The sequence below is a fragment of the Corapipo altera genome, unplaced genomic scaffold (genome assembly GCF_003945725.1).
Source record: "Corapipo altera isolate COAL_440 unplaced genomic scaffold, ASM394572v1 142, whole genome shotgun sequence".
NCBI classification, from domain to species: domain Eukaryota; kingdom Metazoa; phylum Chordata; class Aves; order Passeriformes; family Pipridae; genus Corapipo; species Corapipo altera.
Genome location: NW_020884966.1, coordinates 1,344,434 through 1,367,803, shown reverse-complemented (window position 1 = coordinate 1,367,803; position 23,370 = coordinate 1,344,434). Strand labels below are relative to the sequence as shown.

At 46.5% G+C, this 23,370-nt stretch overlaps 1 protein-coding gene across 7 annotated transcripts in view; it reads right to left on the bottom strand.

Moving 5' to 3' along the window:
* Positions 1-23,370, bottom strand: part of TANC2 (tetratricopeptide repeat, ankyrin repeat and coiled-coil containing 2) — a 228,425-nt gene that overhangs the window by 73,376 nt on the left and 131,679 nt on the right. For all 7 annotated transcript variants that reach the window (XM_027664736.1, XM_027664738.1, XM_027664737.1 and 4 more), the window contains 2 exons: positions 17,771-17,957; positions 4,904-5,167 (listed from right to left, as the gene is read on the bottom strand). In XM_027664736.1, the coding sequence (XP_027520537.1) occupies positions 4,904-5,167; positions 17,771-17,957 (451 nt within the window). The remainder of the gene's footprint in view (positions 1-4,903; positions 5,168-17,770; positions 17,958-23,370) is intronic.

Here is a 23,370-nt window from a genome sequence, read left to right as displayed (position 1 = left end):
GGGTGGTCCTTCCTCCTCCAGCCCTCATCTCTCCATCCATGCCAGACTGTGCCTACAGGGGGTTGGATGGGGCTCTGAGCAACCTGGTCTTGTAGAGACATCTCTGCCCACGGTAGGGGGATGGACTGGAGGACTTTAAAGGTCTCTCCCAACCCACCTCCCTCTGAGGTTCTTCAGTCTTTCCTTACAAATCAAGGAAAGCCCGTCAGCTCTGCTTGCTCAGAACCAGAACTGTGTCATTTCCTGGGAGGAACTTCAATCCTGACAGTACATTTTATTTTTCTTTCAGTTGTTTGAAGAGTCTCATTTCCACCTCTGTCCTGCCTATGAGATGAGCACCAGCTGCCACCCCAGATGTTTTGCAGGGGTGGACTTTGTGGCCAGTGGCCTGATTTACTGCTGGCCCTACAAGAAGTGAGGAGTTATTTCTCAGCAGCCCTTCCCACCTTCATCATCATCACCATCTTCTACAGCCACAACAGAGGAGACTCTCACACAGTGTCTGTTTGCAGATCCATTGCAGTTTTGCCAGGGGTTATTTTCCCAATTGTCAGTAAGTGCCCTGCCAGGGCTCAGGATGAACTGAGATTTATCTTCCTGATTTACAACTGAGGAATAATTAAAGAGATCTAAGGCCAGAGGAAGTGGGAGCAATTTTTCCTGAGAATACGCTTCAGCACTTTGAAAATTATGCAAGACCAATTTATCTCAGAAAATATTAAACTGTTGAAAGCTTCCCCTCAATCCTGAACCTTATCCCACGTAATGAGACCCAGTGACTGCAGATAAAACACCACAGAGGGGAAAAGTGTCTCCTTAGAAACAATATTTGCATCCTGTAGATGCAATTCTCCCAGGGAAACAGCAAATAGTGGAAGATAATTCAGTGTCAAGGCACTATTTGAGCAACAAATACAAACCAACCCGACCTGAAACTGGTATTTGGCAGCCCAGGGAAGGGGTGGACTCTGCAAACGGGGTCTCTGGGGGAGATGGGGAGAAGGCAGGGGGGTGTTGCTGCTCTTGTCTGACTGAAGGGATTCAGTTCACCTTAAAGGTCATCTCATTCCAACCCCTGCCAGGGCCTTGTTCTCAAAAGGACAGAATTCACAGGCATTTCTTCAAACCCTGCCCTCAGATCCAACAATACCTGCAGCAATAATGGTTTCAAGCTGAGAGGGCAGGGATAGATGGGATATTGGGAAGGAATCCATCCCTGGCAGGGTGGGGAGGCCCTGGTACAGGGTGCCCAGAGAAGCTGTGGCTGCCCCTGGATCCCTGGAAGTGTCCAAGGCCAGGTTGGAGCAACCTGGGCTGGTGGAAGGTGTCCCTGCCCATGGCAGGGGGTGGCACTGGATGGGTTTTGAGGTCTCTTCCAACCCGAACCAGTCTGGGATTCTGTGATTCCACGAAAGTTCCACTGAAGTTTGTAACTAATAATATATTTGCTGCTATTTTATATTCTCTGACAGGAAAAAGAGCAGAGCTAGTATTATATAAGGGCATTTTAATTCCCTATTAACATTTAAACAGACCTTATAAACCATGCATGTGGTCTGAGTAACACGAGATTTCACGTTTCATTTCAGGGGTGACAGAAACAGAACGGGACGTTCTTTGTGTACATGAAATGCAAACTTCCCTAAGAAATCTGTGCTCCTTCCAAAACCTGCATATCCAACTCCAACACCAAGGGTCTCCCTTCCTCAGCACAGTTCCCCTTCCAATTCCCAGGCAGTGCTTTGCCCTGCTGGTTGCCCAGGCAAACAGCAGTGCCCTTCACAGCTGATGAGGGATTAATGCCAGAAAATTGCATATATAAAATAATATATAAATTTGCATACATAAACTATATAAAATAATAAATTATATAAAGTAATATAAAATAATAATATATAATAAATAGTAAATAATACATACATATACAATAATATAAAATAATATTAAAATATCAAGTGATAAAGTAATAAAATATAAAATTATATATAAAGTAATATGTAAATTTGTATATAAAATATATAAAATAATGCATAATAATATAAAATAATAATATATAATAGCATATAATATATTAATATAAAATAATGAAATAATATTAAAATATTAAAATAATAAATACTAAAAAATATAAAATTGCATATATAAAATAACATCTGTACTCTGTGTGGTAACTCAGCACTGCCCACCAGATGTGCTCCCACACCTGAGTTTTTAAAAAATATCACATATAACCCCTGAATCTCAGAGATTTACCAAAACCCACATTTGCTCTCCCACTCTGGCACTTACAGGAACCTGCAGTGTTGTTCTTTTTTTGATTTTTTTTTACAAAAAAAAAAAAAAAAAAGTGGTTTTAACTGGTTTTTTTAAAGTGTTTTTAACTGTTTTTTTTTTAACTGAAGGTACATTATGTGACAATGTTCAAGATGAGATTAATCATGGAATCACAGAACGGTTTGGTGGGAAGGACCTTAAAGCCCATCCAGTGCCACCCCCTGCCATGGGCAGGGACACCTTCCACCAGCCCAGGTTGCTCCAGCCTGGCCTTGGACACTTCCAGGGACCCAGGGGCAGCCACAGCTTCTCTGGGCAACCTGGGCCAGGGCCTCCCCACCCTCACAGGGAAGAATTTGTGTTGTAAGAGCTGCTCCCAGTTGTAACCTGCTCGCTGACAGCAGGGACATGTTACGTTCAGTGACTGCTCTTTGTGAGCTGCTGTGAGAAAGAACATTTCTGTGCTGTTTTGGAAGATATTCTGGGAGAATCTTAAAGAAAAAAGAAAAACCAGAATAAAAAAGAAAAAAGCTGCCACGCTTTGGTTCCCAAGAACAGACTGTTTGTATACAAATTCAACTGCATTTGGAAAAAAATGACGATGCAAGAAAAATAAGACAAGAAGAGCCTGTTTTAGCAAAGCTGTGATTTCGTGATTACCTTAAAATGTGGAATACCATGGAATGCCACTAAAAGAAAGGCAGTTTTCTGCCCAGCCACACTTTGCCTCCACGCTGACAACCTTGAGGTTATAAATGAATATACCAATTTTCTGGAGGGTTCATTTTCAGTTGGATTAGTCAACTGATCTGGTTTATCAAGTGGTTATCCCACGTGTGGAGCTGGAGCAAGGACATGGAATTGGCAGCTCAGGATTAACTCTTTGGGCAATGGTACATTTGCACATGGGTTTTAAATCAACTCTGAAGCTACACCTGGTTTCCCTTTCCCATCATTAAAGCACAAAGATAACGAGGTTAAACGGCCTGGGGAAAAACATTCATATAAATCCATTACCTAACCCCACAATTTTCTGGTGCCACAAGCTTATAGGAGCCAACATGTGAGGATTGGATGATAAAAGGTTAAGGCAAATCTTGAATTCTACTTGAACACTACCATGATTTATCCTGGGACATGAATTGTGTAAGCTGACACAGAAAGCAGCAAAAACTCCACCAAAAATAAAAAATTCAGAAGGAAAAGGTGTTCCTGAGCCTTGCTGGGTAGTTTTCTTGTCAAACAGTGTTTCCCTCTAAAGGCATCAAGCAAGACAATAACTCTGAAAGTCAATTAAACCAACACACGTATATTTAAATTCACAGTGCCCAACACACTCTGTTGGCTTTGGAAGGTGTTTGCACAACGTTATTTAGGAGAAATTATCTTAAAGTAACCAGGCTGTGCAAGCAGAGCTTTCCAGGTTTTTCCCATTCCCTCTTTCCAGTCTGAAATGCAGGTTTTCAGCCTGAAATGCAGGTTTTCAGCCCGTGCTACACCCCCGTGCTCGGGCTGTTTGTACTTCAGTATCTCTAAAATCTCATTTCTCCATTGCTTTCAGGTCTGTGACTGGCCAAAGTGGGATTAAAAAGGGAACTTAATCCAGTTATGCAATACAGCCTGGTTCACCAAGGGATGCTGATTTAACAGGCAGTATCCTGGGATATCTCTCAGTACCATCTCTGGACTTTCTGGAGCAGCATTCCTGCTGCCAGGCAGTGGGAGAATCCACGGGGACTCAGAATTCAAAGCCTGGATTTCTCCACGTGTTTATACAGACATACACATTCCAGAATGTTTTACTCCAGAGGAGTCACACAGCAAGAAAAAAATATGGGGCAATAAAGGAAAGGGGAATAATTCCAGGCAAGCAGCTTTAATATTTTTAATCCCATCTCTTGTTTCTGCCTTGCTGTCACCAGCTTCAGGGGGACACTGGGCAGGCTGGGAAAAGACATCAGTGAGGGAGGGCACAGCATCATTTTGGAATGTTTTAAACAGCAGACACGAATTTAAATCAAAATAATGTTGATTTGACGCCAAGACAAAAGATTTTCTTCATCAGCAAGTCCCAGGTGCTGTGAGGTGTGAGGACATCCCTGTACTGAGATGTTTGGGGCAAAGGCCACCACGAGAGATGGGACCCAGAGCCAACCTTGTGTACACAGAAAGTCCCACCATTCTCTTAACTCCAAAGCTCTTAGGATCTTCAGAGAAGATCAGACACTTGATTTTACTTACAGTGAACCCTTTGAAATAGTAGAAATGGTTGTGATGCCCTGGCACTTCAAACCTGAGATATCTGCATTGGAAGGGCAGCAAAGAATCTTTTCTTTTTAAACATATTCTCCAATAATCTTTCAGTTGTACAATTTTGTAAGAGAGGGACCACAAACTGCTGAAGAGGGACCACAAACCGCTGAAATAACCATTAAGCATCATCAGAACCACTTTTCCCCACAGGAATTTTCCATTTGGAAGCAATAAGTCAAACGAACAGACAATTTTTGTCACTCTTAACGACTCCAGAAAGGAGATTTCTCCTCGGATAAGGAGGACACAAGAAGGGCTTGTGCCACGTGCTGGGTCTGGCCTTGACCTAAAAAAGCCACAAATGTGGATTTCTTACCTGCTACTGAGTTTGGCCGTGGCATAAGGTAAAGAGGGATGGACTGCACCGACTGGGACAGGACGGTCTCCAGGTTCCTCTCGGGGATTTTGTTGAGGCTGTAGGTGGAGGCCGTCATGTTCTCGTCCACACGGTACAGGCAGGAGTCCATGCTGGATTTCTGGGACTGCCAAGGTTTCAGGTTTCCTCCAGATCCAAGCTCTTTACTGCTTTCCCCTCCATATTTAGTGCGTTCCACATTTTCGGAGTAACTTGTCAGAGTGGCTTGAAGGGGGGAGAGAGATGATAAACAAAGTGAGTAACAAAGCAGGAATGGCTGAACACACACTGCTCAATGCCAGAGCCAAGACTGAGCCCCATCAGACTTTCCACATCCACATAAATCAGAGATTATGGATTTTAGTTTAATGATACTGTTGCTGCTTACGACTTCTAAAAGAACATTTAAGCTCTAATGTTTTGGCTCATACTGTTAAAAGCCATTTGTAATTACAGAGAGTATTAAATATTCTGTGCAGCATTGTATTCAAATACACCATTCCAGAAAGAGCAGGAATTACTAAGGAAGAAACATTACCAAGGCTCCTCGTGTCTTTGAATTTGCACTGCAGTTTTCACCTTTGCAGGGAGGTGCTGGCAGGAGTCTGTAACCCTGCAAGGTGTGACACTGAGAAGCCCCCACTGACCTGCCAGAACAACCAGCTCCAGGGATTAGTTTGGTTCAGAAGCTGAACCCCTTATCTCATTTGACTGACAGCAGGTTTTTATGAAGCTTTAACTGCAATCCACCCATTTTCCCTTCGATTATTTCATTTTACAGATGAGGAGCATTGCTACATCGACTTTCACATTGGGAAGTGGCAACACTATTGATCCACACCACCACCACCTTCTCCCTGGTGGTATTTTTTGTCTTCTGGATCCTTATGCAGTTTCCCAGTGGCTGTAACTCCCTTTGGGCTGCTGACTTTCATCTTTAGTCTCCCACATATTCATTCAAGGTCACAACCAGATCTCTCAGTCACTGACAGAAGGTCCCAATGCCCACACCAACTTATCTGAATGTGTCAGAGAATCACAGAATGGTTTGGGTGGGAAGGGACCTTAAAGTCCATCCAGTTCCACCCCTCTGCCATGGGCAGAGACACCTTACACCAGCCCAGGTTGCTCCAAGCCCCATCCAACCTGGCCTTGGACACTTCCAGGGATCCAGGGGCAGCCACAGCTTCTCTGGGCAACCTGTGCCAGCCCCTCACATGGGGCTCTGCACAGTGCCCAGTTGGACTCTATCCCATGAGCTTCCATGACCAAGGACTCATCTGCCTTAATTCCTCATGCTAAATGACATTATGACAGGAATTAGAATTTAAAATCACAAAATCATCATTAAAAAAAGTCAAGACCTGTAATTGCCGCTGTGCCTGTTCTTTATCCATCCAACAAACTCCACACAGTTCAACCTTCACCCCTATTTCTATGGCTTTATTTCTCACTATTGAGTTTCTTGCCTCTGCAGTGGGATCTTTGCATCCCATCAAATGTTCCAAAATTTAGTTGTTTGCGACATATTTTGAAATGCAAAACCAACACATGCAACTGCTAAGGACTGGTATTTGTTTGTTGGCATTTAAACATAGGTTTGCTGTCAGGTAAACACATTTACAATTCAGGATAAGAAAATTAGATAAAAACAGAAAACAGATGTTCACAGACTTCTCTTGCTCCCTCAAATTGCTTAAGAAATATGTGTGAAATGGTTTTCTAGAAAAATCTCCATTTCAAAGTCTGGGTCTGCAGGGCAGGCAGACTATGTTGTCTATTTACAGGGGGAAAAAAATCCATTGATCCATTAAAATCCATTAATTTTAAAAGCCTATCTCGGTATGTGTCTAATTAATCTTTGTAGAAACAAATCAGCAGCTGCCATCAGTCATCTCCCAACACATGAAATTGAGGAAAAACAAAATAACTATGTGTCAAAATAAGTTTTCTCTAAATGAAGCAACAACAAAAAAAAAGGAGCTAATAAGTCCTGCTGGCCCCTTTTCTAATTGACAATTTGTGTTCATTTGAAACGTAATTTTCACTGGTTTACACTAAAGCTGTTTTATGTGCAAACTCGTCACTGAATCAGGTATTTAGGATTGTTCCCTGTGGATTAATTTACCTGCTGAACAGCCCTGGATGATCTAAGTGCTGCTACACAGGCTGAAGTGATGGTTCTGCGCATTTAATCTCTTCCAGGAGCTTTTTTAAACCGAAATAATTTTGATTTTAGTTAAAAGGCAAAGGCAGCAGGTTAGTTCTGAGTCGGCAACGTGAACTGACATGCTGAGCACATCTTAGTGGGATAAAGCTATTCCACAGGGTGACCCCAGAGCTGCTCAGGCATCACCCCTTCAGAATGAAAAACTGAGAGAGTAACAGCTAATTTGAGAAAATTCACATTATCTGCCACTACTGAGGTTGATGCAGTTTGATGTTCAGCAGGGGAAAGCTGGGAATGCCAAACTGGCAAATACAGTGGAAGTGCAAAGATTTGGGCAGCCCTGAAAGGGTCTGGGAGTTGGACACAGTGATCACTGTAGGTTCCTTTCCACTGAAAATATTTTATTCTTATTCTCATTCTTATTCTATTCCATTCCACTCCATTCCAATCTAGTCTGATGGGATGAGAGGAAACAGCCTCAAGTTGCACCAGGGAAGGTTTAGGTTGGATATCAGGGTGGTCAAGCCCTGCAACAGACTGCCCAGGGCATTAGTGGAGGCACCACCCCTGGAAAGTGTTCCAAATATGTGTTTGTGGCACCTGGGGACAGTGCAGGAGGCTTGGAATTAGCTGGTCTTTAAAGGTCCCTTCCAGCTCAAACCTCTGATAATTCTACAACTTTCAAACCCAAGGACACGTCACCAGCCAAAAGCTCAAAAAAATGCATCCTTTGACAGACACTGTGCTCTGAAGTGGGAGGAGATAAACTGATGACCTCCAATCCATCAAAGAGCAGGAATTTTTGCCTTGAGCCACCTGCTGAGAGGCAGATCCTTCAACCCCAATGTGCACCAACAGCTGAGGTTCTCCACAGCACCCAAGCAACAGCACAGGGATATAAATACAGACGTGTGTGCATAAAATATCTGTGTATTTATAGACAGAGAGATGTGTCTCCAGCCTCTGCTGGCGCAGTCTCACACTGTGCAGTGTGAAAATAAGACAGAATTTGAAGCATCTAAACCATCTGAGTGCTGTAAAATACATTAATGGATGATCCCATGGGAAGCCCCTTAAGTGAGAGGGCACAGGCAGAGTGGTGGCCTCTGCAATCCTGTCCTCAGCTTCCACAGAATCACAGGATATGCTGAGTTGGGAGGGACCCACAAGGATCATCCAGTCCAACTCCTGGTCCTGCACAGGACCATCCCCAAGAGTCACACCCTGTGCCCCAGAGGATCATCCAAACCCTCCTGGAGCTCTGGCAGCCTTGGGGCCGTGCCCACTGCCCTGGGGAGCCTGGGCAGTGCCAACCACCCTCTGGGGGAAGAACCTTTCCCTGAGATCCAACCTGACCCTGCCCTGACACAGCTCCAGCCATTCTCTGGGTGCTGTCCCTGGTCCCCCCAGAGCAGAGCTCAGTCCCTGCCCCTCCTCTGCCCCTCCCCAGGAAGTTGGAACTGCACTGAGGTCTCCCCTCAGTCTCCTCCAGCTGAACACACCAAGTGCCCTCAGTGTCCTCACATGGTTTGAAATCAAGGCCCTTCCCCATCTTCGTTGTCCCAGGATTTGCTGCATCTCTGGTCCCCAGGATCCCAACCCACCCTCTGCACAAGCTCCTGGGGGCACGTTTGAAGCCACCTGGGACCAAGATGTCAGGAAGGAACACACTCCAGAGATCCTGGAGTCATTTCCCACCTCGCTTTGAGCACTCAAGACTCACTCCTGCATTTCCTTGGCAGAGGACTCGCCTGTGTCAAACTTTCCTTTCCCAGTTTGTCTCGTTTCCCTCGGTGAAATATTTTGATTGGAACTTTTTACAAATAACGTGGGTAAAATATTTTTATTTCTTTGGGGAAATACCAGAGCTGAACAGAAGCAGCAGCAGATCCCCAAGACAGCACCTCAGTCACTGCAGACAGCACCACACTGCTCGGAGACTTTCATGTATTTACAGGCCACAGATATTACTTCTCATTTAGTTGCAAACTGGCCTAAGCCCCAGGGCAGGAGCCTTTCAATTGAACTTGTCTCCAGTCAAACACACAAGGGGATTTTTACCATCCCATCCAATTCTCCTCGAGGCAAAGACCATGCCTGGAAAACATCAGCCTTTACCTTTCCCTTCCAGCTGGAACTGCAGGAGAAAAGTTTTCTGTGGGTCCCACCTGACGATGACCAACAGCTGCAACATTAATTATATGTAAAGATCCACAGTGTCTCGAGTAGGAAACAGGGATTTTGTTGCTTCAAAGAATTAACTGCAAGCAAAGCAACGAGCTTCAATATTCTGCCTTGCAAAGAGCTCCAAGCCCAGGCTGAATTAACCTCGTTTCCCTCGTCTCCAGCACCACGTCAGAGACGTCCCAGCCAACATGTGCGAGTTGGCAGGGAGTGAAATAAATTTTTTACCCTAATCTACACAAGCCTTCATAAACTCAGCCACGGAGGGATACACCTAAATATAGCCACGTCGGCCCAGAGCGCCCCGGCTGCCAAACAGACAAATTTGGCAGGCGGGAAGCATCAGTCCAAACCCTTCCCGAGGGAAGGAGGTCACACACAGCCCGTGCCCCAACAACCCTGGAGCACCTTTAGAACATTAGTCTCTGCTGGACACCACCAGCCAGTGGGTTTAAGGCATATCCATGCAGAAAAAAAACAAACCAAAAAATGCTTAAGTCTGCCCTGCTCAAGGCTCGAGGTCAAAATCCACACGGCTCGTTGGGTGTTGGATTTCTCTTTTGATGCAAATCTCAAATAAGAGAGAAAAAAACCCCCAAATTAAAATGACTGGTTTAAATCATATAAACAATCCTGTAAACAGACGGAGATTAAACAGGTGAAGCTGTTGCTGTGCCAGTCCTGGAGGTTTTATAAATCAAGGCGAGCACACAAAAGGTCTTGAAACATAATTGAAAACCACACTGACAGCAGCACCATGCTGACCCTAAATCAGTTCTGTCCTAAATCTGAGTCCCCTGCTGCACTGGCTGCCAAGGGGGATGAGGAATGGGATGAGGAATGGGATGAGGAATGGGATGAAGAACAGGATGAGGAATGGGATGAGGAATGGGATGAAGAACGGGATGAGGAATGGGATGAAGAATGGGATGAGGAATGGGATGAATGCCTCGCAGGGCTCAGACCTGCCTGCTCCTCAGGCCAGAAATGCAAGGTCTGGATAAAGCAGAACTTCAAAGGAGCCAGACCCTCCCATCATCCGAGCCTGAGTCCCTGCAAACACCATGAGACAGAACAGCTCAGCCCAGCTTCAGTTTACAGACTGCAGAAACAATGTAATGGATGTTGTTAAGCACAGTCCACTATTGTAAACATCAAATAAATCTGTTAAAAAGGTCCCAAATCTAACACAGAGGTAACAATCTTAATGGTTGATTTATGAAAACATCATAAAAAGCCCCACCAGCTCCTAAGTGTTCTTATTTAAACACATCCCTCTCACAGAGCCACATCTGGAGAGACCTCCCTGTGACAGTGATGCACAAAAATTATGGACAACAGCTCATGAACTGCAGGAGTGGCCATAACCACTGGCTCTTGTCCTTGCCCAGCCTGACCCCTGTGCTGAGCTTCCTCTTACAAACCTGTTCCTGCAGAAAAGACACTGAGGGGCTGGAGTGTGTCCAGGGAAGGGAACAGAGCTGGAGCAGTAGGAGCAGCTGAGGGAGCTGGGGGGGCTCAGCCTGGAGAAAAGGAGGCTCAGGGGGGACCTTCTGGCTCTGCAACCCCCTGACAGGAGGGGGGAGCCGGGGGAGGTCGGGCTCTGCTCCCAGGGAACAAGGGACAGGAGGAGAGGGAACGGCCTCCAGCTGTGCCAGGGGAGGGTCAGGTTGGACAGCAGGAGGAATTTCTTCCTGGAAAGGGTGGTCAGGCATTGGCAGTGGCTGCCCAGGGAGGTGGTGGAGTCCCCATCCCTGGAGGGATTTAAAAGCTGTGAGGATGTGGCACCTGGGGACAGGGGTGAGTGGTGGCCTTGGCAGTGCTGGGGGATGGTTGGACTCAATGACCTTAGAGGGCTTTTCCAACCTAAACAATTCCACTATTCCACACCTTGCTGGGTGCCTCAGTGCCCTGATACCAGTTGGGACAATGTTACTCCCCTTCCCAGTAGCAGGCACGGCGCTGTGGTTTGGATTTAGGATGTGGGTGATGCTGCTGACACCCCCATGTTTCAGCTGTTGCTGAGCAGGGCTCACATAAAGTCAAGGATTTTTCAGCTCCTTGTGCCTGTGGGGAGGCTGGAGGGAAGGGGAAGCTGGGAGGGGACAGCCAGGACAGCCAACCCCAAATGCCCAGAGGGAGATTCCATTCCATTCCACATGGATTCACGCTCAGCACATAAACTGGGGGGAGAAGTTGGCCAGGGGCTACTGCTGGGAACTGGCATTGGGAGGCTGGTGGTGAGCAACTGTTTGTTATTTGCATCACTTGTTTATCTGGGGCTTTATTTCTAATGGGTTTTGTTGTTTTCCTTTTAATTGCCATTTTAACTATTACGATTATTTTATTTCAATTATTAAGCTGTCTCCATTTCAACCCAACTTTTACCCTTCTGGTTCTCTCCCAGTGCTCAGTTGCCAGCTGGGGCTAAACCACAAAATTCAGCTCCAGGCAACCTGTGGATTCTTACAGTGGAGTTATGAAAATTTCCAAAGCAGAAAAGCACACACACCCCCCTCTAACCCCACATCAGCTCCCCTCTCCTTCTTGATTCAGTGCCCTCTTTGTACTGTCCCCCTTGTCCATTTTGGATCTTTATTTTTGCCTGTCACATTCAATTCCCCTTTTTTTTCTTTCTTTAGCATTAGCAAGAACAACTTTTCTTCCTTTTTACAAGCCCACCCCAGGCTTGAGAGCAGTTTTAAAATTATTAGATTTAAACTAGAAAGCAGAAGGGAGGCACATGGGGGAGTGGGAGGGTCCACAAGAAGAGGGAGGTTATTTAAGCCTCAGCATTAACTTTCTGGGCAAGCTTGGATCATTGGGAAGCTTTTCCTAAGCATGAAGGTTAAAATCTTGCTGCTCTTAAAATAAAAGCTGAGAGTCCCATCCCATCTCCCAGCTAAAACAATAAAGAGAAGCCACTTATCCCAATGTCCAAAATAACACCGTGGGAGCTGAGGAATCCTCCTCGAGGAGCCTTCTGAGCTTTTCACTTCAGCCCTTCTTTCAATTTTTCATTCTCCTTTTTCATCCATCTACAGGCCTGGACCATAAACCAAAGCCAATCTCAGAGTTTACTCTCTGTTCTGTGCCACTTCCTTCTCCTTTTTTACCTTCTCTTTTTCTTTCCCAGGAATGTAACCAACACCTGGATCTGATCCATTTCCTCTCCAGTATTTATGGGCCAGAGTTTGGTGTCAAACCAAATCCTTGATGCTTCTGTGGTTTAACTGGGAGAAGGTAGAACTGTTGTTTTGTGACTTCATGGTTTTGCTTTCTGCTTCATCTCTCCTTTCAATAAAATGGAGAAAGAGCTGAACTGTGATTCAGAGATGACGTCCTTTTGTACTTCATGTGGTTGGGATTCTGTGACCCCACTGATTTTGCTCAAGAGCTGATGAGACACCTGATAAATCACCTCCCTTTTCACCTCCTGAACCATCACCTGCAATATGCAGGTGCATTAGTGAACAAAAGCTCACTAGTCATCAGGATGAGACATTTTTCAGGGAGCTCCTCTCTGGGGAACAAGCCCAAATGGGAGCCGGCTAGATTTAAAAAAATCTGTAATTCTCAGAAATCTTATTCATTATTAACAGAGCATTTCATAATACTGATGAGAATGTCAGAATTCAAATGCTTTAACTGTAAGATCACAAAAATATTTAACCTGAGTTAAATTTATCTTGATGTGCCTTTGGAGCTGCTCTTTGTTCCTTTCTCAAAGCAGTTAAAGTTGCAAACAAATCCATCTTGTTTTATTGTCAGCAGCATCTATTCTGCTTAGCAGGCACTTAGGTGAATTTATTAACAAACCTATTTTTAACCCACGAATACATAAATCTGTTGAAAGCAGCATCTTGATAAAAGCTCAGAAATCAAGAGGAAAAAACAGCAAAAAAAAAAGACTAAGAGCGAAAAGCTACATGCCAGGGATTCCCAGGAGGGGACAGGGTTCCTTTACATGTCATTTTTCATCGAATAAATCCACAAAATCCAAGTGAAGGCAACTGGTCCACAGGGCACCAGAGCTGTGCACGTCAGCAGGGCAGGAGGATTTCCACAGCTCACTGCTTTCCCTCTAAGCTGCTTTTCCAACATACCTGTGTCCCTGCTCAGGATGATCCCCTGACAATCCAGCAGGGAACAGAGTGTAGATCATCATGTGAACAACAAGTGTGGCCCCATTTCACCAGGGGGGGAGTGACAGCACTTCCATGGGAAGATGCCACACGGAAAACAGCCTTTCCTTTCCTTCCCTCGGGAGACTGCTGCTCGTGGCAGAAAGTGCTGCTTGGGTGAGCTTTGCAGAGTGGCAAGAAACGTCTGCAGGTCTGTTCTGCAAGATTTTGGTAAGACTGGTGGAGATTTTCCCATGTTCTGCTACATTCCAGCAGCAAAGCTCCCGAGCCCACGCCAGCGGGGCCGTGAGGTGCAAAGTTCCCCCGGAGCAGCACACGGTTCTCTGACCAGTTTTCTTTTCAGTAGCAGATTTTTGAACATTAACAGTTGGCTACTCTTACACAGCGAGAGCCAAAAAATCCTGGAAGCTGTTCAGGGGTTACAGCCAGGTCAGGATTTTCACCAGCCAGCCTGTTTTACATGGAGAGGATTCTGTGGCATCCAAGAGAAAGGGCTGACTTGCTCCTGCCTCTCCTCTTGGCTCCCCTCCTGCCCCCTTCCCCGCTGCATTTCTTTTATAAATAAGAAATATCTGAATGTAAAGATCTGGATTTTGTAACTTTTTTTTCAGACTGAGCTTCCCTTTACCGTGGAGGATCAAAAATTTCAAAGTAAGTCTGTTCTAACCCAAGTGATGCATTCATTAAAGCCATGAAATAGTCCCTGCACTGTGCAGATCAGAGGCAGGACACACTTGTTCTCTAATAACTGAAATTATGTAAGAGGTGACATAGAAATGGACAGGAATAACTCCAAGAGGACAAGTCATCAGAGAAAACCTGACTGGTTAAAACTTAGTCTTTACTATATCCAGATTACAACATCCAAACTCTGTCCACCTTGGTGGATAGTTAAGCTCTTAACACAGTTAATTTGGGGTCTGAAGAGCCATACACTGAATTAACTTTTACAAACTAATGCTGTATCTAGCAATAGAGACATGTAAAGTGAGTTTAACATGTACAGAATTTCTTAGGATGGCCCCCAGGGTGACTCCTGGGGTTGGTCCTGTGCAGAGCCAGGAGCTGGACTTGATGATCCTTGTGGGTCCCTCCCAACTCAGGGGATTCTATGACTCTAAAAACATTTCACACAGAGAGAAGCAATTATGCCTAACAGTGTAAGGATGGACTTCCTGCCTTGATTAGCTGCTTTCTGTCCTTTGACAACTCTCAAATGTTTTGCAAATAGCACATTCACCTTCTGGGACACGTTAACAGCCTCAGTGGTTTTAAAACATGAAATCTGGTGGTGACTCAGCACTGTGAGATTTGGGGGTGATGCTCGTGGCAGTTCAGGACTGACAGGTGGCAAAGATCATGACAATGCCCCCAAAGCCATATCTTTTATCAAAATGAGTAAGAAATACATTGGAGCTGCCTCTCACCAAAATACACCTTCCTGGAGCCAATGGCTAATAGTTGAAATCCCTGATCTGGGAGAAACAGGAGGGACCATGACTCAGGAAACACAAAACACCAAAAGAAATAGCTGCTCTTCTTCTACACAGAAAATTGGCACAAAGCCACCAGTAGTTTGGACAAGGAAATCTCCAACAGACTGGAGGTACCACGTGAAGCTGCTCCAACCAAAACCCCTTTATCACAGTCATCCTCTCAGAGAACATGGGAAAGGGAGAGACACACGAGATCTGTACCCAACAAATGAGGAATGAACCTGAATGACCCCAGACCCTCCAGAAGCCATGGAGCTGATGTGCTCCCAAATGGAAGAGCAGAGCACGAGGTGGGTTTTGCTTCCCACAGGTGGACAATTTGTCTCCTCTACAGCGCAAATAATTCCAGGGAATTGCTGTCATGCAGGGAGCACCTTTCACACCTGTGCACACCCAATTCCCATCCCAGTGGGAGGGTAATGGCCAAACTGCACCCACCTCCCACAGGGAACAGCCTCCCCTGAGCTGACACCTGCAGGACACAGTGGGGGGTGCACAAAATCAGGTTTTGTGGAAAACCTCCCGATTTTTTCGCTGCTGGAAAGCCTGGCTGGAGAAGACCATTTTCCACCCAATTTGTTACAGCTGTTCAGCTTCTGTCAAACGCCAGGATAAGGTGTTGAAAATGTTATTGTCAAAATAGAGGGGGAGAGGAAACAAGGGAGGAAAGAAGCCCTTGTCTTCCTTTGAGTGCAAACACTGGCAGAAGAAAGCCTTGCTTTCTGAAAGCCTTGAAAAGTGCTTCCCCTACTGCACACCAGCTCATTTTTACACAACTTTTCCATCTGGGATGCATTAACACAGCCTTTGGGATAAGCCACCTTCTATTATTTCCAAAGTTTCCATGGGAAAATCTAAGTTCCCCACAGGAAAACCTCTAAGAGCGAATCTTCCTCGTGAAAGGCGAAACAAAATGTATCAGATTTAAAAATTAATTCCTACAGACCTACTGAAGAGAGGGCAGGGCTGGGAGTCAGAGCAAAAGGATTCAACACCTCACCATGTCAGCAACTGGGATGGTGCTGATGCTTCTCTGCCACCCAGGTGAAGCACAAAGGCCACCCAGAAGCCCCTCTGGCTTTCACATGGACAAACAAGTCCAGATGAAACCAAACTGCAGCACTCAGTGGTTTCACTGCCTCAGGTTGGCACCTGCCAACCCCCCTCGAGGCCGGTCCAGCCCAACACCAACACCAGCACCCACAGACCTCGTCAGGAAGAGCAGCTGGAAAAGCAGAGAACACACTTCCTTTTTTTTTGCCAGTTCTGCTGCTCCACTTGAGGCTTTGCTCAGGTCTCAGACCCAAGTGACAGCTGAGCCAGAGGCTGGACCCAGTGGGGCTCCAACACCCACATCTACTCACCGTGGTGCTCCAGCCCAGCCCGGCCTTGCGGGGCGGCTGCGGGAGAAGGTGCAGCTCTGACGGTGGGACACGGTGAGCAGAGAACTGAGGGGGTGGGATCCTGCAGTGACTCTTCCCAGGATTCATTAACCTACTTTGGCAGCAGCTCAGAATAACTCACCCATTTGCATTTTAAGATCACGCAGGCAGAAGTGCTGCAAGGGTTGCTGTGGCATCCAGGAGCTGAACTGAGCCCAGATTTCCTGATCAGCCAAGCAAAATATTAATCACTAGTGCAACAAACCTCCCAAAATTATCAACCTGCCTTTCTTCTTCTTCTTTTTTTAAACACTACATAAACTGCTGGCAAAGTAAAATCTTCTTAAGCTGGAGAAACACTCAACATACAACACACGGCAAGGACAACCAAGCGAGGACCATCCTGCCTGGTGTCACACAGACATCAACGTTCTCCCATTGTGCCTTTCCAGTTATTGAACAGAAATTAATCTGTGCAGGTTATTTTCTCCAGATTCCTTACACTTACAACCTACAGATCACCCAAGGGAAAAACCTGCTAGAGCACCTGGTTATTTGTGCTGATTTAACCCAGCTCTGCCCAAGGCATCCTCTTTCAACATATAAAAGATCCAAAAGTAAATTAATTAATGCAAAGTTATCAACCTCCTACCTCACAGTTTTCACCAACTGCTATGCAGGGGTCCAGTTCACCTTGGTCACTGCAGTTATAACTTGAATAATGCAAAACCAACCCCCTAATTAGCAAATACAGGGGTATTACCTAAATAATATCTATTAGCTAACAAGAGTGCTGCATCCAGCTCTGGGGTCCCAGCATAGGAAGGATGTGGATCTGCTGGAGTGTGTCCAGAGGAGGCCATGGAGATGCTGAGGGGGCTGGAGCTCCTCTGCTCTAGAGACAGGCTGGGAGAGCTGGGACTGTTTGGCTGGAGAAAGGAAGGCTCCAGGGAGACCTTAAAGCTCTTTCCAGGGCCTAAAGGGGCTCCAGGAGAGCTGGAGAGGGACTGGGGACAAGGGCCTGGAGGGACAGGACAAGAGGGAATGGCTTCCCACTGACAGACAGCAGGGTTAGATGGGATACTGTGGAGAAACTGTTCTCTGTGAGGGGCTGGAATGGAACTCCCAGAGAAGCTGTGGCTGCCCCATCCCTGGAAGTGTCCAAGGCCAGGTTGGACAGGGCTTGGAGCAACTCGGGCTAGCGGAAGTTCAGAAGGTTCTGTGGAAGCCCCTGGAACTGAACGATCTTGAAGATCCCCCCCCAAACCCAAACCTTCCTGGGATTCCACGGCTGCAACCCAACCCCGTCAGCCCATCCCAGCCCATCCCAACCCCGTCAGCCCATCCCAGCCCATCGCAGCCCACCCCAGCCCATCCCAACCCCATCAGCCCATCCCAGCCCATCCCGCGGGGCCGAGCGGCGCACGGGCAGGGCTAGGCCGGGCACTCACCGATGATGCCGCTGTCCCGGCTCTCCAGGGTGGAGGTGGGGCTGGTGACGGCTCCGTAGGTGCAGTCCTTGGCCGTGACACTGGTGCTGACGGGAGGGAGGGTGGAGCAGGGGCTGCTGGCGGGCGGCGAGGCCGTGCTGCTGGTCAGGGTGGAGCAGGGACTGATGCGCTGCGTCACCGCCGAGCTCTGCAAGGGAGGGGACACGTCACTCCCACAGCCAGGCGCTGTCAGGGGTCCTTCATGGCTCACACTGGGCTTGCTTCGGGTGGGAAAGGCAAAAAGTGCTTTATTGTCCAAAATGGGGCCACCCCCCACCTGTGGCAAACAGACACTGGGCTCGTTTTCTCCTTCAGAGATCCCAACTTCCACGTTCAACAGGAACCACGGAAAACATAAACAGTGGGATTCACCACTTGATTCCATACTTGATCAGGAATTTTTTAATCCAAAGTTTTTAAAAAAAAAGGCAAAATCCATGCTAGAGAGCTACATTCTGAGCCTCTGTTGGAAGAGGAGATCTCTGGGTGGGAAGTACACGATGGGATTTCACCTTTAAAAGATCATACCCAGGAAATCCCACAAAGACCTCTGGGCTGTTTCCATCTGCTCAGAACCCTCCATGGGGCTGCAGGTTTTATTGTGCTTTAAGATTTTTCCTCCATTCAAGGAAAACAACAGAGGTTTTACACCCTGGCAGAGATGAAGCTTGAGACCCCTTTTCCAGATAAAAGACTGCCCTTCCCTGCCCAGACTCGCTTTTGCCACCAGATAAAAGTTTAAAATAAAAAACTCATAATAGGGAAAACGTTGCTCTATCAGTGATGAAATTTCCCCTTGTATCCAACCTGAACCTCCCCTGGCTCAGCTGGAGGCTGTTTCCCCTTACCCTGTCCCTTGTTCCCTGGGAGAAGAGGCCGACCCTGATGGATACTGAAGGGAGATTATAAATTATTAAAGGTAGAACAAAACAAAAAAAAGCAGGAGTGCAAAGAAGATGCTGTTTTGAAAGTTGTTTTGGAAAGACCCTACAGATACTGTGTGCAAGGAACCTGGAGGACTTTGTCCACCTGATGCTGTGCAGGGAGATTGATTTATTGAGAAAACAAAATCATTCTTGAATTCAAACTGATATAAGACAAAGCCCTTGTTTCAACCACAGGCTACCAGATACAGAAGTAAGCATTAAAAAACAGGGCTCTGAGCATGTGATCCTCCCCTAAATTTATCTTTTGGGTTCTGCAGAGGGAGGTGGCCCCTTGTCCCCCTTGCTCAGGAGACACTGCAGAGCATGGTCAGTTCTCCTGCAGTGCTGCTGTTGTTGGCTTGGTGGACAACACTTCATTCGTTGTTAAATGATCCTGGTCCCAAGGAAGGAACAGCAGAGGTTCATTTCCCATTTGGAATTTTACTAAAAGAGATTTCTTTTATTCTGTGTGAATAAGATTTTTTTATTCTGTGTGAATAAGATTTCTTTTATTCTGTGTGAACACTTCCCTAATAATTGTATGGATTTGTATTCCCTTTTACGTGGTATATCAACCCAAGGTGACCACAGAGAGCACGTGCAAACTGCAGAAGGGGCTTGACACCTAATTTTATTTCCTCCTCGCTTTTCCATATTTGAAGCTTAAAAAAACGTCCAGGATGGACTTTTGCAAGTAGAACACGGGAAAGATTTACTGTTTACTAAATTAGAAGGCAGCTACTGTGTGTAGCTACCAGGAAGAATCTCACTTTATCTAACAGGAGTTGTAAAAATCCTCACTCAGAGTGTGACCACCCCAGTGCCGGAGGCAACAGGAGCATCCCTGGCAGTGGGGGACGGGGCAGCCCCTCAGCCCAGGGAGAGGGGAATCGATGCCAACTCAATTACAGAATATCCCAAACATGGATCAGCACATCAGCAGGACAGGGACACAGTGCAAATGTCACAGCTCTGCCCGAGGGGTTGGGTGTCAACACAGAGATCCCAACGCGGCGGAAAACGAACCAGGTGGGGGTTTCCAGGAGAATTTATAACCCCTCCATATCCATTGGGGTCGGCCTCTTCTCCCAGGGAACAAGGGACAGGATGAGGGGAAACGGCCTCAAGCTGAGCCAAGGGAGGGTCAGGTTGGATATTAGGGAAAACTTCATCACAGGAAGAGTGGTCAGGCATTGGAAGGGGCTGCTCAGCGCAGGAACAATTCCATCCTTGGAATTATTCAAACAACAAGCAGATGTGGCACTCTGTGACAGGGTCTAGTGGCATGGTGGGATTCAGTCGAAGGTTGGACTTGATCATCTTGGAGGTCTTTTCCAGGTTTAATGATCCTGTGATTCTAAAACCCCCCAGAACAGGATGGCTGCCAACACACCATCACCCCTCCAACCCCTCGGGAGAGGCAAACCAGCGCTCTGCCCTCCCCATCCCATCTGCAGAGCCACTACTAGATCCCAGTTATTGTTATTTTCCATTCCTTCACGTTCTTGGCACCTACCAACACCCTTCCTTTTCCTTCCAGCAGCTGCAGGCAAGCCGAGTGCTCTGGGAATTCTGGCTCCCTGCATGTTCTGCTTTCACACATTTGTTACATCACCCATCACGAGCCTTCTCTCCCCACAAACCTTCTCCATCTCCTCACACTGCAATCCCTCAGATGTCTGAACACCCTCCTGATTTTTCTAAATCTGCTTTTAATTCTGCAGCATTATCTCTGTTCATTCTAGTGGCCAAATTAAAAGCTACTTGTGTGTCAGTATTCAATGCAAATACTGCAGTGGTTTTTTCCCTTTAAAACTCCTGGGGTTCATTATTATTCTTAATCTCACCTGACACAGGGCTCTTTTTGGCTCTCTGCTCTGGGCCACACAGATGCTTTCACTGAGCTACCCAGCACAGTGGGACTCCCTTCTGATGCATCACAGCTGATGAGCCTCCCTCAGCACCTGAGCTATTAAAGCAGCTTTTCCCAATATTTTCTTGAACTCACTGATAGTCCAATGAACTGCATCAAGCTTAAGGCAATATAATTTGGGAGGTTTGGAGAAGGAAGGCCAAGGGCACCCCGGGCTGTGCTGGCAGGGGAAGAGGGTGATGCTTCTCCTTGCTCAGCCGCGCTGGGACCACACTTGGAAGCTGCACCCAGGCCTGGGCTCCCCAGTACAAGAGGACACTGGACCTCAGGGGAGCCTGAAGGACTGGAGCATCTGACACAGGAGATACAGAGATAACCAAAACCCAACTGCTTTTTATAACAGAATCACAGAATCACGGAATGGTTTGGATTGGAAGGGACCTTAAAGCCCATCCAGCTCCATACCCCTGCCATGGGCAGGGACACCTTCCACCAGCCCAGGTTGTTCTAAGCCCTGTCCAACCTGGCCTTGGACACTTCCAGGGATGGAGCAGCCACAGCTTCTCTGGGCAACCTGTGCCAGGGCCTCCCCACCCTCACAGCCAGGAATTCCTTCCCAACATCCAATCTAAACCTACTCTCTTTCAGTTTGAAGCCATTCCCCCTTGTCCTATCACTCCAGTTCCTCATGAAGAGTCCCTCTCTGGCTTCCCTGTAGCCCCTTCAGACTGGAAGGTGCTGTGAGGTCTCCACACAACCTTCTCTTCTCCAGACTGAACAGCCCTATTTCTCCAGCCTGGCTTCAGTTCCCCTTATCAACTTTGTGGCCTCCTCTGGAATTGCTCCCAAGTTCCATGTCCTTCTTATGTTGGGGCACCAAAACTGTGCTTGGTATTCCAGGTGGGGAATAATCCAAGACAACCTTGGTATTCCAGGTGGGGAATAATCCAAGCCAATCTGAGCTGACCCTGCCTCAAGAAGGAAGGTTGGATTAGATGATCTCCAGAGGTGCCTTCCAACCTCAAACTACAGCATCCATCAGCTCACATGTGGGACCTTCCAGAACATGAAGCATTATGGCTGTTATAAATTCCTTAGGGTGAAGCTTTTCTGTGTCTTTGTTTTAACTGTCATTTTAAACAAATCCCCACCGAAACTTATCTCGGTACAAAATAACATCCACTAACTTTAAATCACAGAAAACATTGCACTTTAAAGCAAATTAAAATTCAGTGCAAGGATGGTACACTCATCTTCCCTCCAGCTGATAACACTATTGTTTCATGAAATGCCAGAAGTGATATAAGCTCCTTTATTTGCAGTGTTATCAATGCAGCTCCTGAAGAACAAGCTCCTTGCAACTGGAAATAATAAAATAACATGGTATATCACTTGGCATTGATTGACATGTTTTATTTTTGTATTGATATAGAAAAATGTTCCTCTGTGCGAGTTTTAAATATAAATTTCCATTGACAGAACATTCTGTATTATTATTGCTGCTGTTTCATCTGTCACATTTTCACTAAGCTTTGAAAAATTACCCTGTTCTGCCAGAGCTTTTTGGTGTCCTCTGTGCTGCTCTGGCAGCCAGTGCAGTTAGAAAGAGTTTCCCAAAAAGTAGGAGAGAAAGAATTTAATCTTCAGCATTTGGGATCTCTCAATAAGGAAATCACCATTAAGAGAGAGCACAGAAAACATACCACATAACTGCAATCTGGATTAGAGAATATATCCTCGGACATATTCAAAATAAGGCAACTGGAGGAAAAGCAACATAAGAGATGAACAGATTGGGGCTGTTTCAGAGCAAACATCTCCATCCCTTCCCTTCCCTTCAGCTCAAGCACTGGTGAGATGGCAAACAATTATTGCCTGAGAAGGCAAAGCATGGCTGGAATAACAAGCAGCAGTTTTTGCTCCAAAATCGTTTTCTTTGCCCAGCCCATGCAAATTAACACATTAAAACCCACCCAGTTGTTCTCGGTTTTAAATTCAAGTGCAAACTACTGGTCAAAGTCTCAATCAGATTTTAATTAATCAGTGAGTAATGGGAGAATTCATCTTTGCAAACCCCACAAATGTCTCACTGTGTGATTTTCAACACGACTTGATGTAGGGTAGTGGAAGAAACTAAAATTGGGAAGGAGAGTTGGGAGAGGTTTTCCCGATTTGCAGCCATTCAGAAGCAACTTCAGCTTGGGCAGGATTTGTGTCCTGGGACAGCCAGTGGGAGATGGCAGAGTCAGAGGAGGGCCCCAAAAATGTGGGATGGGTAGGGCTGAGGTAGAGAAGATGATGGAGAGGAGGAGGAGACACTGATGGAGAGGAGGAGGAGGAGGAAGAAGAGGGGGAGGAGGAGGAGCAGGACGAGAGGCTGACGGAGAAGGTTCATTCAGCCTGGAGAAGGGACAACTCCACTGGATTTAGGGATAGCTGCAGCCTTCCACTGCCTGCAGGGGTTTGGAGAGAACACACAACCACGCTCCTCTCAAAAGGGAAAAGGGAAAGGACAAGGAGCGACAGTCACGGGTTCGACTGAGCACATTTTCTGTTAGAAAAGTTCTTCCCAGTTGAAGTGACTGCCCTGGGACAGGCTGCCCCAAGAGCCCATGGATTCCCCACCCCTGGAGATCTTCAACCCCTGCCTGGACATGCCCTGAGCACCAGGGTCCCTCCCTGCACCCAGCCCTGCCTGCCCATGGGATGGGCTGACTCCTGAGGTCACTTCCAACCTTGAGCATTCCATGACTCTGGGCAAG